The sequence below is a fragment of the Arvicola amphibius genome, chromosome 5 (genome assembly GCF_903992535.2).
Source record: "Arvicola amphibius chromosome 5, mArvAmp1.2, whole genome shotgun sequence".
Lineage (NCBI taxonomy): Eukaryota > Metazoa > Chordata > Mammalia > Rodentia > Cricetidae > Arvicola > Arvicola amphibius.
Window position 1 is genome coordinate 5,620,879 of NC_052051.1, and position 17,284 is coordinate 5,638,162.

Consider the following 17,284-nt stretch of genomic DNA (forward strand, 5'->3'; position numbering starts at 1 on the left):
CCTAAAAAGCTTGGTCCGCCACCGCTCATGGCACCCCACATGTCCCCACGTCAGCCACCCTTATCGTAACCAGGTGCCCCTTCAGCCTCTGGGTCACTCACAGAGAGTCACAAACACTAAGGCAGAGCCAGGAGCTAGCCCAGCCAAGGACAGCCAGTGCCGGCTGTGTGCCTACTGGGTGCCCAAGTGAGTGATTTAGGATTGAGTGCCCCTAATCTTATGGCACCCACAGGTGAGAGAAAGAGAGGGAGGAGTTTGGGCCTCAAACTATGGACAGGTAGAAAAAAAAATACCACAGTAAATGTTTAATTAACCGTCTGGAAACCTGAGCATCATGTCAAATTCATTAATCGTTCCATTTAGTTGTCATGAAAATTTCATGATACTTAGCTATAGTTAAAGAGAATTTATAGTGAAATATTCCCACCCAGTAAGCATTCCCAAGAGTGATACTTGGTGAGGAGACCATGGCCACCTTTGACGAAGTGAATTTCTTGTGGGCAGATAATCTATAAAATAAAATGGTTTTTTTTAACAGTCTATAAGGGGCCTGGAGATGACTTGGTAGTAAAGTGCCTGTTATACAAGCATAAGGACCTGAGTTCAAATCCCCAGAACCCACATAAAAGCCAGGTGTGGCAACTCACACCTACAGCTCCAGCACTCCAGTGTTTGGGACTGGCAAAATCTGGAGATCCTGGGGCTTGCTGGCCAGCTAGTCTGGCAAATCAGTAGGCTTTGCAGTCGGTGACAGATCATGTCTCAAAAATAAAGTGGAGAATTCTAGAAGACACCTGACATTCTGTGTGCACACACACACACACACAGTGATCACACATACACACACACAGTGATCTAGAGGACACCTAACACTCAGTGCGCACGTGCGCGCGCACACACACACCACACACACACACACACACACACTCAGTGATCCAAAGGAGGACACCTGACACTCCGTGTGCACACATATATACGCACTCAGTGAAGTCCAGCTGTGTATCCCTGTGATCCCTGTGTTTTGGAGGCTGAGGCAGAAGATTTGCGGCAAATCTGAAGCCAGAAGAGAGAGACCTCGTCACACAACAACACAAAAAATAAAATTAAGTAAAACACAGTGTTGCAACTATAAAATTCAAGCAAAGTCAGGTATGAGTCATGACCGGGGCAATTGCCTGGGTATGGGAAATATGGAAAAGATACTCTGAAACACATTGATCAGTGGTGAGGAAGGGGATTAAACCTCCCTCAGACACGACAGCTGACCAGTGGCCACCTTCCCTGTCCTCTGGCCCACATCCTACAGATGGCTATCCCTACAGTCTCCCAGCTCACGAGGAAGAGGCCTTCTCTAGCCTTGTATGACTCCCTGGGAAATGGTTTCTCTGAGAGCCTGGATGGGTGCCTGGCCTTCCAACCCCAGGTGCCACACACTGCTGACACAAACCAGGTGTCTAAACTGGCAGATAGCCAGTTTGCGGTCTAACCTGGTACACGACCAGACAAATAGGGCTTTGTTCTACTGCGAGACAGCTGGGGACGGTGATAGAAAGGTAAGCGGCCTATACCACGTCCCTAGCTCTCTGAAGAGACCTCCTGGTGCAACCAGTCCCAGGGTGATAAGAACTGTGGGGTCCCACTGTCAAAGGGAAACTGAGACCCATAAAGAGCAGGGCCTTGTTCAGGGCCCAGGGCTAACAAGTGGAGATGCCCAAGTGTGCCCAACTCCAGTGGACAGAGAGGGGCACTTAGGCCCCACTGATTGCTCTGTCTTGCAGGAGCTGCACCCCCAGGGACTTGAAGAGGGTGTCATTCCAACACACATACCATAAAAGATCTTTTTCCTTTGCTCTAGGCAGGGCCCAGAGACACCTGGAGGTCTGCTTTCTGTCATCAGCCATGTCTGATCTCCGACCAAACCTAGCTGGCGGCCTTCCTTCTTCCCCAGAGTCTGGTTATGGGGAGGAAGGAGATGGGTTTCGCCAACACAGTATGTGGTAAAAATATATCTCTTTTAAAAGAGAGATCACAAAACCTAAAGACTTGAGATCAGTAACATGTAATTATCCCCAGCTTTGGGCGGAGAGTTCTAATAGTTTCTAGAAAAACAGGAGCCATTTGGAAGGAGTGTGCTCTTGCTCTCCAGGAGAAAAGGAGCCTGCTTGGCCTGTCATCTTGTATCTCAGGGCCCTTCCTAGCCTGGAGGAGGAAACCCCTTCCTTTTTTCCCCATTGGCCTTGAACCCCACCAGAGGCTCTGAGTGTGCAGAGCTGCAAAGGCAGCTTCATGGGACTCAGCTTAGCATCTGCTAGAGAAAGAGGCCGGGCACTTCTGGGTGAGGCAGGGGATGACCTCAGTGCAGACACCAAGGGGCGAGTCCTTGCTCTGTCTTTGAGGAAGAGCCTTGAATTGGCAAGGACACCCGGGTCTTCCGATATCTATTGTGATAGATATTCTTGTGATCTGGAGTACTGTGACCCTGATTTTATCTGGGCACATAGTGGTCCAGAATACAGACCACCTTTCCCAGCATTCCTTGGGTGTCAGGATCATAGTTCTGTGGGTTAGGATGTAAGTGGAAAGTATGCGGGGCCTGCAAGATGTGTTCTCTAAGAGGGGCTACCTACTGCCTTTGGTTCTGCTGCTGTGATAGACATTATAAAAAAGACAACAAACAAACAGCTGGAGGGGGAAGGTTTGTTTCAGCGTGTATGTCCGGGCCCATCCCAGAGAGATGCGATGTGAGAACCTGGAGCAGAGACCAGAGAAGGTGCTGCTTCCTGGCTCATGCTCAATCAGCTTCTCATAGACAGCCCAGTACAAGCAGCCTAGGAGTGATGCCTCCTACAGCGGTCTGGGTCCTCCCACGTCAATCATCAGGAATCAGATCTGGGCATCCCCCTTACGGATGCTCCCTCAGATAACTCTGTATTCAGCTGACAGCTGAAGCTGCCAAGGATACCTGTCCTTTACTCCTTCCTGTGAGAAGGAATGCATGTGTGGTAGGTGGAACTCCAACAACCCTTCTGAAACATAAGGCAAGCCCAGGCACACAGGCTACAAATGGCGGAGCAACTGTTTGAAAAGAAGCTGGGTGATTGCATCAATCTGGGGCTCCTGCCACCTGCTTCATGCACAAGAAAGAAGGGTGCATCTGCCTAATCTACTGCTGTGGAAGCTAGGGGTAACTCCAGTACTGGAAATTAGCTTGAAAGTTTTCTTAAACAGAGAATTCAATATAAGATATTCAAACCTTTAGAAGTAAGAATTCTGGCCAGGCGGTGGCTGCTCACACCTTTAGTCCCAGCTCTTGGGAGACAGAGGAGGTGGATCTCTGAATTCAAGGCCAGCCTGGTCTACAGAACAAGTTCCAGGACAGCCAGAGCTGCACAGAGAAACCCTGTCTCAATAGATAGATAGATAGATAGATAGATAGATAGATAGATAGATAGATAGATAGATAGATAGATAGATGATAGATAGATAGATGATAGATAGATAGATAGATAGATAGATAGATAGATAGATAGACAAAAGGAGGAGGAGGAAGAAGAGGAAGAGGAGGAGGAGAAAGGAGAACTCCCAGTAGACATTATGATTCAGTCTTGAGACCAGAGAGGTGACCTAAGAGGATCAAGAATTCGAAGCCAGCCTTGACGACAGAGTGGGACCCCATCTCAAAAATGAAAAAGAGAAAAGAGCAGCGAGTGCTGGATGTTCACAGCAGAGCCCCCAGGTCGGGTTCTGACTTGGTGGAAGGCAGGAAGGTCAGAGCACTTCAGAACCTAAGCTTCATCCGCCCCTGTTTCCGTTGTGAGAGCGTTTGCCTAGTCTGGAGCCTGCAGTCCAGATATAATCTCTGCCCGTGCGAATTTTGCGAGCACACGCAGGGTGTGGGTTAGAACGCCTTTTCTTTCTCATTATCTGTTTTTCTAGTTAAGGAAACTGAGGCTCAGCTTCCCACAGCAACAAAGGAGCAGGTCCCCGCTCCAGGCAGCTGTGGAAGGAGGCCGAGCCCACTCCTCGCCATCCTCTTCCTGGGCTTCCCACCCCACTGTGGAGTCTGCTGCTGTTCCCCAGGAACCCGTCGGAGAAACCACATGAGGCATGGTGGGGCTTCACGATGGGGGCCATCAAATTGGGGCCATTGGCAGCAAATATAAATCCTGAACGAAACAGGTAACCCTAAGTCCCTGCCAGGCCTGCTGCATGGTGGGGGTGTCAGCACGCAGAGGCCATCACCAAGCAAGGGCAGAGCTCAGGGAGTGAGGCCCAGTGGGGAACTCACTCCTAGGGCCGGACAAAAAACCAGCTAGGCCAGCATTTCTCAACTTGTGGGTTACGACTCCTTGGGGTAGACTGACCCTCTCACGGGGTTGCCTAAGACCAGTGGAAAACATAGATATTTATATTACAATTCATAACAGTAGTGGAATTACAGTTATGAAGTAACAACGAAAATAATTTTATGGTTGGGGTCACCACAGCATGAGGAACTGTATTAGTGTACCAGCCTTTGGGAGCTTGAGAGCCATTAGACTCCGGCTCCTTTTAGGACAGCTAACATAAGGAAGAGGAGGGTAGGGAAATAAAGCATGCTGACGAAAGAGGCCAGCAGGGCAGGCAAGTCCTGAATCCCAGCGCCACTTTGTCCAGGGACCAAGCAAGACCCCCAGGCAAGAGCCAGTTTATGCGTAGGCGCCACCTGGTGGCCGGTCTCCAAATAGCCCCTCTAGGGAGCCTGAGAAAAGTCCCTGAATGGGCTCAGCTGAGAGCAGTTAAAATGGTGACCAATTTATTTTGGGCCACAACAGGCAGCACAGTTTTTGCTGTTTTCCTTGGCTGCTTCTTCAGGCTCTGGTTTTCCCCTGGAAGTCATAAAATTACTTGGAAATTTTAAAGTTTCCCCAGGCGCAGGCCCATGGAATCAGCTACGTGGAAGCCGCCTGGTCCTGGCCTGTCCAGTGACTTTCAGGCTCCCTAAGATGAGGCTGGCTGGGGACTTGCCACCTGCTGCTTGCTTTGCAAACATTTTGTAGGCACACCCATACCTCCTTCTGGTCTCCATTTATTGTTCTCGTCCTGCCCTGTGCACCCCAGCCCCCACCTGCAGCTGGGATCCAGATGCCGGGATATTATAGGTTGAGCTGTGCACATGAGGCTGTCTCTGTGAGTTTGATCTCTTCGTCTGTAATTGGAACAGTGACGTCTGAGCTGTTCGAAGATCACCAACCTCTATGAGAAGTTATAAAAATGAGGGGCTCTTTTTCTAGAAGGTGTGTGGGTAGGAAGTACTAGCCCTGCCCTGTGGGCAAGTAGGGGACTTACAGTAGGTGCCTTTTCCTAGGTCACCATCTCCGCCCTTACGGGGCTCCCATAGTGCTCTCCTCAAGGCCTTGCCCTCCAGGCGGGAGCCTAGGTGGGCAGTCCCCACCCCAGAGGCCAAGGCTCCTCTCTCCCCTGTCACCACAGTTCAGCTCCAACTTGCTCGTCCACCCTGATTTCAACATGACTTTCGATCACCGCATCGAAGTTTCATTTTCTCTTTCTCCAGAAAGCTGGGTGGATGGAGCCAGATGGGTACTTGTTTCCGGGGTGGAAACAGATGGTGTCTCGCAGGTCTGAGAAGCCATTCTTCTCCTATAGTCTCAGTCACAGACCTGGCCACAGTACGGGAGCCGGTCACCCCAGCCCTAAAGGTGCCCTGAGGTTGCTGTGACCATGGCAGAAGCTGCTGCTGACCTGAGCACAGGAAGTAAGCCGGGCCTCTTTCTTCCCACCCAGCAGCGGTGGCCCTGGGTGGGGTTTCTATCACTCCTTCTAGTTCTTTCTTTGGCCCAGACAGCAGCAGTCCTCTGAGGACATCAGAACTCAGGAAGAGGGGCATCACAGGAAGCCAGCTTGCTTCAGGGATCCTGTGTCCCAGATCCTTTATCTTATGCTTTGGCCTTTGACCTAGTTCATAACAGCCCTCAGGCAGAAGTGGACGCTCTCACCTCATAGATGAGGTCACTAAGGCCTGTGACAGGTCTCAGGCTCTGAGCTGTGAGAGGGGACTTTGTTTTGATAAGATTTGGCCCTGATTCTATGTTCTTGCTCTTCTTCTAGGTGCAGGGCTATGCTAGACCAGGCTATGGGGCTGTGCTAGACCAGGCTATGGGGCTGTGCTAGACCAGGCTATGGGGCTGTGCTAGACCAGGCTATGGGGTTGAGCTAGACCAGGCTATGGGGCTGTGCTAGACCAGGCTGTGGTGCTGTGCTAGACCAGGCTGTGGGGCTGTGCTAGACCAGGCTATGGGGCTGTGCTAGATCAGGCTATGGGGTTGAGCTAGACCAGGCTATGGGGCTGTGCAAGACCAGGCTGTGGGGCTGTTCTAGACCAGGCTGTGGGGCTGTGCTAGACCAGGCTATTGGGTTGAGCTAGACCAGGCTATGGGGTTGAGCTAGACCAGGCTATGGGGTTGAGCTAGACCAGGCTATGGGGCTGTGCTAGATCAGGCTATGGTGCAGGGCTGTGCAAGGCAAGACTGTGAGACTGTGGACAGGATTTACTTTGCTACTTTTCTCCATTGTTTTTAAACTTTTTTTTTTTAAAAAAAAAAACTTGTTTATTTCCTATATATACAGTGTTCTGCCTGCATTCCAGAAGAGACCACCACCAGATCTCATCTAGGTGGTTGTGAGCTACCATGTGGTTGCTGAGAATTGAACTCAGAACCTCTGGAAGAGCAGTCAGTACTCTTAAACCCCGAGCCATCTCTCCAGCCCCCAAAATTACCTCCTTCATTCTCTCACACTATGCTCAAAGTTGTTATGGAGAGACGGGGCCACGTGGCAGGATCAGGGCTGGGCAGAGAAGACCAGGAACTAACCCTAGCCTGGGGCCTGCGACTTCCTAATACTATCCTTGCCAGCCAGTCAGCTTCACCCAGTCCTTCCAGCTTGCTCTTTGGAAAAATCTCTGCCTGCATGCCCTTAGGGGCCAGTCGGGCGAGGAAGGTAGGAGAGCCCACTGCAGGGCACAGGCCCCAGCAGAGAAAAGGTTTTGCAAGACAAGGCAAAGTCAAGCTAGGAGTGGAAGCTCAGCCCAATAATCCCATCAGGGTTGGAGGGGGAGGCAGCTGAGGCAGGAGGATTGCTGTGAATTCCAGGCTGGCCTGAGATATTTGGTGAGACCTTGTCTCAAGAGGGAAAACGAACGGTAAAGGCAGACACATGGGTAAGCAGGCAAGCAGAAGGGGCCAGAGGAACATGAGGAACTTGGGCGGCCCTCGGGGTGGGGCACAGAGGTGGCTAACACAGAGGAAGCTAGCAGAGGTACATCTGACCTCTAGGTAGAGGGTACTGAGGGAATCCTTCTGGAGTTGGTGGTCACCTGGGAGATTAGTAATGCCATCAGGAAGATGGCATTGAGGCTGGGGTTGGGAAGAAAAAAGGAAGTGGGTGATATCTGAGCTGGATTTTGATTTTCAGGGTTCCTGATCCACTAGGCATAGGAAGGGAGACCCGTTTCTCATGTCTCCTGGGCTCCTGGCCTGGGAATACCCATATCATCTATGTGGGTACTAAACTGGAGAGAAAGGGGCTCCCTAGGCAATCTGGGAGAGGCATTAGACTCCATGGAGGGGCTTCTGGGCCAGGTTTGGCTCCGTACATCTCCCTCCTGCTCCATCATCCGAGAGCTGAGGGCTCCTTCCCTCCGGGGGTTCCACACCAGCACACAGGACAACCTGCACACTTCTCTACCCTATGATCATCCGGCCATCCAGCTGTGGGGCCAGGGCCCACTCTGACTGACACTCTTGATGTCCTTAATGCTGTCTGCTTGGCCCAGGTCATGGGTGCCTCCTCTGCTCTGGGCTCTCAGATATTCCTTGCCTCTGGAGCTTAGATGCTAGCCTTCCATGGGGATCAGGCTTGACTCAGCTCTTCTCTCTGTTCCTTCCTGAGACAATCTGGAGCAAAAGATCCTACAGGCACTGAATGAAATCGGTGGCTCTGTGAAGATTGGCCAGCTGGTAAAGAAGTGCCAAGCGCCCAAGAAAACAATCAACTCAATCCTTTACCGCCTGAAGAAGGAGGGCAAAGTATCCTCCCCAGCCCCTACAACCTGGTGCTTAGGCGGGAGCTCTTCCGCAGATGAGGCTCCTGCAGTCCCTGAGGATCTCACCGCTCAGCCAAGCCTCGGTAATCTGTCATTTAGGGGCAGAGTAGACTCCCCTCAAGAGCCATCTTGGCAATGAGCAAGTTGAGGCTCAGGCTTGGTTTCAAATCTGAGCTCTGCCCTCCTCTGTCCCTTGATTCCTTCTGGCCAGTGGAGCTAATGTAGAGCCTAGGGCTTGCACATGGTAGGTGTACAATAGACACCAGCAATAGCAAAGACACAGTCCAGGCAAAAGTCAGAGCAACAGTGAGTCCAGAGGTAGGGATTCCCTCAGAGCCCTCGGGTGACTTTGACAGCCATTGAGCAGAGGGCCCACAGTTTCAAATGCTGATGCTGTACCCAAGGCCACCTTGCCTTCAGTAACTCCCACAGCTGGACACAAAAGGAAGTAGCCTCAAGACTCGGCCCTCCGGCAGCCAGTGGCTGTGACCCAAGCAGACTGGCAATCCTGGGACCCCTAATGTACTGTCCCTTAGTTCTCTGGTGGAAGTGTTCTCGGGGTTCAGTGGAGCAGAGTGTCTCCTGTCTCCAAAGCACACATCTTTCATTGTCCAGCCCCAAGATGTAGGCACAGCTCCAGAGAGTCCTGGCCTTCAGCTCAGTGTACACCATAGGCCTCCCCAAACCATTCTAAGGGGCACAAGGGGAATTTGGGATCACATCCACCACGGCGGCTCCACAAGCATCTCAGAGGCCAGACTCACTGTTAGAAGCCAAAGGCTCTAAATGGCCAAGAAGTGGTTTCTCCTCCAGGTGCTGATACACCTGAGCCAGCCACTAGGGTGAGAGCCTCATTCACGTATCCCGTCTCCAGATGACCACTGTATCACCATGTGCCTCTGACAAAACAGGACAGCGCCCCTGGGCTTCATATGTGTCCCAGGCTACAGCCAGTGGGTGGTGGACCCTTGCAAGCCCAGGGCCCTCGCCCTACTAACACTTGCCCAATTAACTTTGCAGATGATAGAATTTTCAGATTCCTGGAGGCCAACGGACCTTGCAGGGCCCTGCATATTGCCAAGGCTCTGGGCATGAATACGGCCAAAGAGGTGAACCCAGACCTGTACAGAATGAGAAGCAGTCACCTTCTGAGCTATGACGGGCAGGCGTGGATGATCTATGACTCAAGTCGGAAAGGTCAAGGGCTGGGTATGAGAGGTCAAAATCGGTTTGGGGGAGTCAGGGGTGAGGAGTGGATGGTCTAGGGACAGGTTGGAGAGTTCAAAGTTCAGGTCAGAAAGGTTAAGGATCAAGACCAGATCATCTGAGGTCAGGTTGAAAATGTCAAGGGTAAGGATTAGATGGTTTAGGGTCAGATTGTTTCGTTTTGCTTTTAGATTTACGTCTTTTTATTTTACGTGTTATGAGTGTTTGCCTGCATGCATGTATATGCACCACAGTCATGCAGTGCCTGCAGAGGCCAGAAGAGGAAATTGGATCTCCTGGATGGATTGGTAGTGGCAGATGTCTGTGAGCTGCCATGTGGGTACCGAGTGCTGCATCCTCTGGCAGAGCAGCCAATCCTCTGACTACTTAGCAATCTCTCCTTTAGGGTCAGATTTTATTGATACTCTTTTGGGAGGGGTTCCAGGAGGCAGAGATGGTTGCAGGCTTAGGGAGGGAAGGCCACCCAGCTGTTGGCCTTGGCAGGCATGGGCCTGCCTGCCTCACTCCCGGTGCCCATAGGGCTTCCGGCTACTGGAGGCAGTGACAATGAGGATGGCACCTGCATTTAAAGCACGGGGACACCTCGTTAATAAAGTCAATGGGACCAACGGAACATATGAGGCTTCTTCTAGCCACTGCTGAGGGGACAGGAGCCTGGGGCTCAGCGGAGAGGGCTCTGCAGGAAGGGTGCAAGTGCAGAAAGTCTGGAGGGAGGGAGGGACACAGGGGTCAGCCTGAATTTGGGAGCCACTCTCTGTGAACTCTTCATGCAGGTATGGCGATGCATGGCTCTTAGCCCAGTACTCAGGAGGCAGAGGGAAGAGAGTTATGAGTTCAAGGCTAGTCTGAGCTGCAATCAATCAATCAATCAATCAATCAATCAATAAAATATACAAAACTCAAATTGATAACTAAGTGAATAAAGTGGTTTAAAAGGAGTGCTGGGCTGGGCTGGCCTGGGCTGGCCTGGGCGGGGATGGCTTGGGCTTGCATGGTGGAAGCCTTGAGACCCCCGGCAACCCATCCGTAGGTAGAAGTGGTGATGATTCTGGACCCTACTGGTCTCAGGGACCCCAGAATGTTCTTTTTAAATGTATTCTTTCTTTTTCCTTGAGAAGACAGTCTTACTATGTAACCCAGGCTATCCTGGAACTCACCATGTAGACTAAGCTGGCCTCAGACCTACAGAGATAGGCCTACCAAAATCTGGGATTAAAGGTATGCACCACTATACCTGGCAAAATGTCTTATAAAGCCAGATGAAGAAATGTACACTTTAAGAATACGTGTCTAAAATGCCCCAGCCCAAGTGTTCTGGTCTTTACATAAACATGGGTAGAGAATATGGTTTTAATTTTTTCTTTCTTTTATGAGACAATTTTGTGTAGCTGAAGTGACCTTGAGCTCCTGATCTTCCTGCTTCCACCTCCCAAGTGCTGGGGTTACAGGTGTCTGTCACCATGCTGGGCTACTTTCATTTATGAAGGAAGGAATTCGGAGAGGCTCACAATCCTCCCACCTGAGCAGGCATGTGGAACACACAGAGCTGGACTCTGGCTGGGCTTGACTGGTGTAGGCCTGTCTCTCTCTCTTATCTGGTTCTCAGCCATTGGAAGAATGAAGTGTAGCTGGCAGCCGGATTTTAAACACAGGGACACATCTAAGTCTTTAGTAATGTCACCAGAACCCAACAAGTCACATGAGGCCGCTTCTGGCCATTGCTGAATTGAGTGGAGCCTGGGGCTGAGCACCGAGGGCTCTGGAGGGCTCTGGTAACAGGGGCAGGACAGGGAGAGAGTGGGAATATCCATCGTCCTCCCAGTGAGCCACTGTGGCTAGGACACACAGGTAAGGCGCCTGCTGCAGCGATTTCGGGAGAGGTTCCATCTGAGGTACCACAGTGTCCATCAAGCACAGGGAAGGAAGGCTGCGGCCAGCTCCAGGTAGCTCCTGAGTCTTACCTTGCACCCTCTTTCTTGGGCCCCCAGGATGGGGTCTGGATCAAAGTTTAGTGCTGTTGCTACAAAAGCCCCTGTATCCTTGAAACAAAGAAACTCAATGGAATATTATTCTCTAGCTCATTCTGAAATGAGACAAGAGCACGCTGCAATCATTTACCAGCAGAATCCCATCAACATGATCTGCCAACAAGGAGCCAACAACCATATCTCCATCTCTGAGTCAGAAGCCATCCAGATCGGGCATGGGAACACCATGCTAAGGCAGATAGCCTGTGCTCAGAGAGGTAAGTGGAGGGGCCTGGCTGGGTCGGCTGCTGTGCCCAAGTGGGGGAGGAAAGTGAGGAAGGAGTACAGGGCCTCAGGCCTGGCTCTTCTCAGAAGCCTGGAGCACACCTCACCTGGAAATCCTTTGTTTTCCTTCTGTTCAATAAGATCTAATCTCTGTGTGAGAGAGAACAATTCAGCTCCCTCCTTTCTCTCCCTCATCAGGACATGGCGGGAGGGTAGCTGCCATTCTCTCTCTCACATAGTTGCCACAAAAGATGGGATCATCGTGCCCTCAGTGGCTTCCTCTCTCTCCCTCCCTCTCCCTCTTCCTCTTCTTCTTCCTCTCCCTCTCTCTGTCTCTCCCTCTCCCTCCCCCCTCTGTGTGTGTGTGTGTGTGTGTGTGTTTGTATGTGTTTGTGTGTGTTTACTGAAGTCTATTCAGAATCAGAGAAGGACATCAAGTGTTCTGTTCTGTCATTCCCACCTTACTCCCCCCCAGAGAGGTACCACACAGAACTTGGAGCGAGCCTTGCAGCCAGTAAGCCCCAGCGACCCCGTCAGTGTCACCCAGCATGAGGGGTGCAGGTCCACGTGCCATGCCTGGCTTACTATGTGGGTGCTCAGATCCACATTGCACAACAATGCTCTTACCTACTCCCAGCCATCCCCCAGCCTTAGCATCCTGGTATTGATGAAGGTTGGAGCTGTCCGGCGAATGTTTCCTCTGTAATAGGCTTTGTGTCTTAGAGGGTGTGGGGCCACCTCACACTCTAGTCCTGTCACCCACAAATGAGAGCATCAGCTCCCAATCTAGATTCTCTCTATGCACCAATCCTTGGGAGTCTGCTCTGCCCCAGGCCTCAGTTTCCCCTGCCATGACTCTCCTGGTTCTGACAGCCATCCTGTCTATTTTACTTATGATGGGAAGCAGTTCGCCATTTTTTTCAGACTCAAATGTGTTTAAAAGCTTTTGCCTTCCTTTAATTTGAAAACCGTAACAATGAGTCTAAAGTTGTGCACCAGGAAAAAAAAAAAAAAAAAAACAAAAAAAAACGAGTGTGAAGACCCGAACTGTCTTGTCAAGAGGCATGGAGGACTCGTTCCCATGCAAGGAACTTTCTTTTGATGGGGGTCAAAGGTTGTGCAGAGCCAGGAGGCAGGTGACATGTGCTCCCTGGATCTTCAGGTACCCCAACAGTACTCTGAGCCCAGCTGCCAACCACCCATCTCCAGCTGCCTCTGGATTCCCCAGCCTCGGGACAGAACAATCTGGAATCGTCTCTAGCAAATTCAATGCTCTGCCCTTCCCAGGTCCCAGCCCCCATCATCCTCTCCTGCTACCCGCTCCAGATGACCCCTCTTCTCAGAACACCCCACCTGGTGCCTGGGGAGCTCAGCACATCCACATGGAGAAGTCCTTGCTCCGCCGTGTGCAGCTGGGCCATGGCAATGAGATGAGCCTCCCGAGGGACCCAGTGCAGCACCCTGCGGAGGAACACCCTGCTGGCAGCTTTACTGGCAGTCCCCCAGGTAGCATGGCCTCCTTCACCCCACATACCCAGAAAGGACCTGAAGCCAGTCTCTGTGAGAAGAGAAGCATGATGGGAAATTCATTCCACCCCAGCCCATGGGAGGGGTACCACTGGAAAGCATGTTCAGCTTTGTGGTCCGGCCCTAGCGGTTCCCAGTCTCCCAGCAGCACCAATGAGCAGCAAACCTCAGTCATCACTGCAGAGAGGAGGCTGCAGGAAGAAGCAGGATCACAGGGGCAGGCTAAATCCTGCGTGGTGGCCTGAGGAAACAAAGGGGGAAGCCATCAGTGTACCATTGCGCAGTGACCAGAGGACCTGGCCAGAGACCTGCCAGGAACTGTAGATTCTTAGATGATCAGCGGTCTCAGGGAGACCAACAGAGCTACAGGGGAGTGTCTCCATAGAGAACTGGTCCGTGAGGCAGGGCGTGGCAGCAGGGACAGCAAAGAGCTCTGCCGTGGCCTTGGTGACAGTTTCTGGGAGTGAAGGGAGCCTATGAGTAAGAGATGGGGAAGCTGAGCATGGAGGTTTCCTGACTTTTGAGTGTAAAAGTGAAGAGGAGATGTCAGGGTCCAGTAGATGCTGAGGCGAGCCTGGGAGAGGAAAGAAATGAACCACAATGGGACGGCATGTCCTTGACGGCCACCTGGGAACTGGCCGCAGACGAGAGGGCGGGCTCTGGAGGCCTAGAAGATGCTGAGGCCGGAGTGGTTTTGCTGAGCTCAGGGGTGAGGCAGGGGCAGGGGGCAGTTGCAGGCCACTGAGGACATGTGCCAGGACATGGAGGTGGTGGCTAGGCAAAGGTTATGAACTAGATCGGCAAGGTCACTGGTGAGAGCAGCCCTGAGGGTGGGACAGCCTGGTTGGGTGTCATGGCCAGGTCCCTATGCAATTCTTCCTTCTTTCACCTTCTCTCTTTGGTTTGCTTGCAGTCTCAGCTACCTCTGGTGACGCAGGAACTTCTTTCTACATGCAAACACCCGAGCCAGGCCCTCACCCTGAGGGGGACACTGCCCAGAAAGTCCACATCAGATCCTCCTGGCTGGAGGATGCCACCATTGGCAACAGCAACAAGATGACCATCCGCACTGCTTCACAGGGTGGAGTTGGGGAGTCTGGAAACAGCGAGGAGCCAAAGGAAGAGACAGGTGAGCTTGGGCACAGGAGGTGTCTGCATGAGTGCCCACTTCACACACTCATCCCGCAATCAACCATCAGGCAATGGCCTGGAGCAGACAGTGGTCTGGAACTCAGCGAGCAGACCGAAAGCCAGCATGCAGCTCCAGGCTTCAGGGAGGACGCAGGCATTTACACCAAGGTAATGCGAGCCGCAGAAGAGTTTTGGGCAGGACAGAAGCAGAGACTTCTGGGATTTGGAGTAAGAGAATCATACATAACCAGTCCCATGAGTGGAGTTAATATCAGGACGGAGGGACCAGAATGGCTGGATGTCAAGTGGAGCCCCCATCCCAGTGGTGGAATGCCGTATGGCTCACACAGTGAGAACAGGCCATAGCTGTGGGTCACAGTCACCAGGCCCAGGCAAGGAGCCCTTTAGGATGGGTAAGTCATGGCTGCTCCCAGAGAGGAGAGGCTAAGTCCTGCAGTCAAGGAGGCTTTGTGAGAGAGCTGAGTCAGGGAACCAACAGGGACGGAGAAGTGGAGAAGGCACGGGCAAGCAACCTGCCATCAAACAGTCCTGGGGAGGAGCTTGCAAGTGTAGAGACGGCAGGTGCCAAGGTCCTGAGGTGGAAAGTAGGAGCAGCACAAAGGACAGTCGTCTGGGAAACAGAAGGACTGACACCCAGGAGCCCAAAGCCTTAGTGGGTGCCTGCCCTGTCTCTCAGAGCCTGAAGGTGTGAACAAAGTTGTCATCTTATTTGAGACGAACTGGGGAGACCTGGAGAATGTGGACAGAGGCATGGGATGTAGTCCTAAGTGTTCCTGGGCCAGCAAGATGGCTCAGCGGGTAAAGGCATTTGCTGCCAAGACTGATGCCCAGGACCCATGTGGTTGAAGGAGAGAACTAATTTCTGCTCATTGACATCCGACCCACCCACACCCCACACATACACTAAATTAATTATCTAATTAAATGTAGGGGGTGGGTAAGCTTAAGTCTCCCTGTGTTGCAAGGATCCACTTATTCGTCCCGGCTTCTCAGATCCGAAATAATCGCATAGAAACAGTATTAATTAAATCACTGCTTGGCCCATTAGCTATAACTTCTTATTGGCTAACTCTTACATTTTAATTTAACCCATCTCTATTAATCTGTATATCACCACGAGGTCGTGGCCTAGCAGCAAAGTTTCAGCATGTCAATCTTCGGCAGCAGATCCATGGCGTCCCCCCTGACTCCATCCTTCTTTCTCCCAGCATTCAGTCCAGTCCTCCTCGCCTACCTAAGTTCTGCCCTATCAATAGGCCAAGGCAGTTTCATTAACGGTAATCACAGCACACAGAGTGACTCCCACATCATCCCTGAGGACCATTTGGGAACGAAACCAGGGAGCACATGGGTGATACTGAAACCCACCACAGCGGTTGTGGGCATACTCTCCAGAGGAGCCCATAGGATGCCTGCAACCCCTGAGACATCACCAGCTCCTTCACTGTCTGTTTATCCCCTCCCTCCAGACTCGAGTTCTAAAGCCTCACCGTGTGGAAGCTGCTCCCGTGCCCCCAGCAGCTCCACGCTCCTCACTCCTAAGCTGAGGACCATGACTCTGGGAGACAGCAGCCCCCAGACCACAGAACCTGCGCTTAGGGAGGACGGAGCCTCTGATACCGGGGACTGTCGGACTCAGGAATGAGGTGAGAGCAGAGGAGTGGAGAAGACATGGGCAAGTGACCTTTGTGGGCGTCTTGTGGCTGCACACAGGGCTCAGACTAGATTTTGTGTGTGTGTGTGTGTGTGTGTGTGTGTGAGAGAGAGAGAGAGAGAGAGAGAGAGAGAGAGAGAGAGAGAGAGAGAGAGAGAGAGAGAGAGAGAGAGAGAGAGATTTGGATGGGATACCCTCCCTGAAAAGGCCCAGGTATTGACAGCTTGGTCTGGGGCTGGGACTACGAAGTGGCAGGATCCCAAAGGCCCTGAGATCATCCACACACCAGTCTCTAGAAGGATTTGCTGTCTGATGACATCATTGGGACGGAGTAGAGACTTTGGGAGAATGAAGGAAAGGAGACAGTGAAGACATCAGGGTCTCATGTAGTCCAGACTGGCTTTGAGTCACTATGTAGCCAAGGATGACCCTGAACTTCTGATCTGCTGACCTCCACTTCCTGAGAGCAGGTGGGTACCACCTCGTACAGTTCATGGGATGCTAAAGACGAAATTTCGGTCACGCTACACAAGTGTTCACCAGCGTAGCCACAGCCCCAGCCTGGGCCATGCCCCTTCTAGTCTCTCTATCTCTTCTCCCTGCCTGCCCTGAGGTGAGCACCCCTCCTCTGCCATGCCTTCTGCCTTCCCACAGGCCAGAAAGCAATGGAGTCATGGGACCCTGGGTTGACACCTCTGCCACTATGAGCCAAGCCAGCCTTTCCTGCCTCAAGATCAATCATATGAGCCAGCTCTACCAGAAGAGACAAGCCAACACAGCACACAGATAGTTGCACATCCCTGTTGACTGTGCACTTTCTGCAGCAGCTGAGAAATGGTGGATTAAGGAAATTCGGAGTATGCATACAGCCACATAAAATAATGAGGTTGTTTCAAATGCTGGAAAGTGGATGCAACCAGAGACGACCATGCTAAGTGAATGAAGCCATCTCATGTAATTGGAAGTTTGTGTGTTCCACAGCCACTCTCAAATAAACACTCAGAGGTTTATATTAATTATAAATTCTTGGCCAATAACTTGGGCTTATTACTAACTAGCTCTTATATTTTAAGAGCTAACCCATATTTCTATTTATGCTCTGCCACATGGCAGTACTTTTATTAGCGTGGCACATTCATCTCCTACTCTCTCTGCATCTGACTGGTGACTCCTGACTCCACGCTTCTTCTTCTTATCATCCTTAGTTTGGTCACCCCGCCTATACTTCCTGACTGGCTACTGATCAATCAGTGTCTTACTAAACCAATTTGAGTGCCAAATCTTTACAGTGTACAAGAGGATTTTCCAACAGCAATCTCAGGGGAAAGATAACATGTTTCTTTCATTTCTGGCTCCTAGATTTTGCAT

General features: G+C 51.6%; 1 protein-coding gene across 3 annotated transcripts; it reads left to right on the top strand.

The window, feature by feature from the left end:
* Positions 1–5,578: 5,578 nt before the first annotated feature.
* Zbp1 (Z-DNA binding protein 1) lies at positions 5,579–16,932 on the top strand. 3 transcript variants are annotated; one of them, XR_005285565.1, is made up of 9 exons: positions 5,579–5,755; positions 7,951–8,187; positions 9,125–9,313; positions 11,409–11,576; positions 12,871–13,089; positions 14,024–14,239; positions 15,732–15,908; positions 16,166–16,386; positions 16,571–16,932. XR_005285565.1 is itself a non-coding variant. In XM_038332023.1 (8 exons), exons 1-7 carry the CDS (start codon positions 5,722–5,724, stop codon positions 15,905–15,907), a joined length of 1,227 nt encoding a protein of 408 aa, XP_038187951.1. In that variant the 5' UTR covers positions 5,579–5,721; the 3' UTR covers position 15,908; positions 16,571–16,932. The 3 variants fall into 3 exon arrangements, 2 of the variants coding, with proteins under 2 accessions (XP_038187951.1, XP_038187949.1); XM_038332023.1 differs by lacking the exon at positions 16,166–16,386 and having other exon boundaries at positions 9,125–9,301; XM_038332021.1 differs by lacking the exon at positions 16,166–16,386 and having other exon boundaries at positions 5,580–5,755.
* Positions 16,933–17,284: the final 352 nt, after the last annotated feature.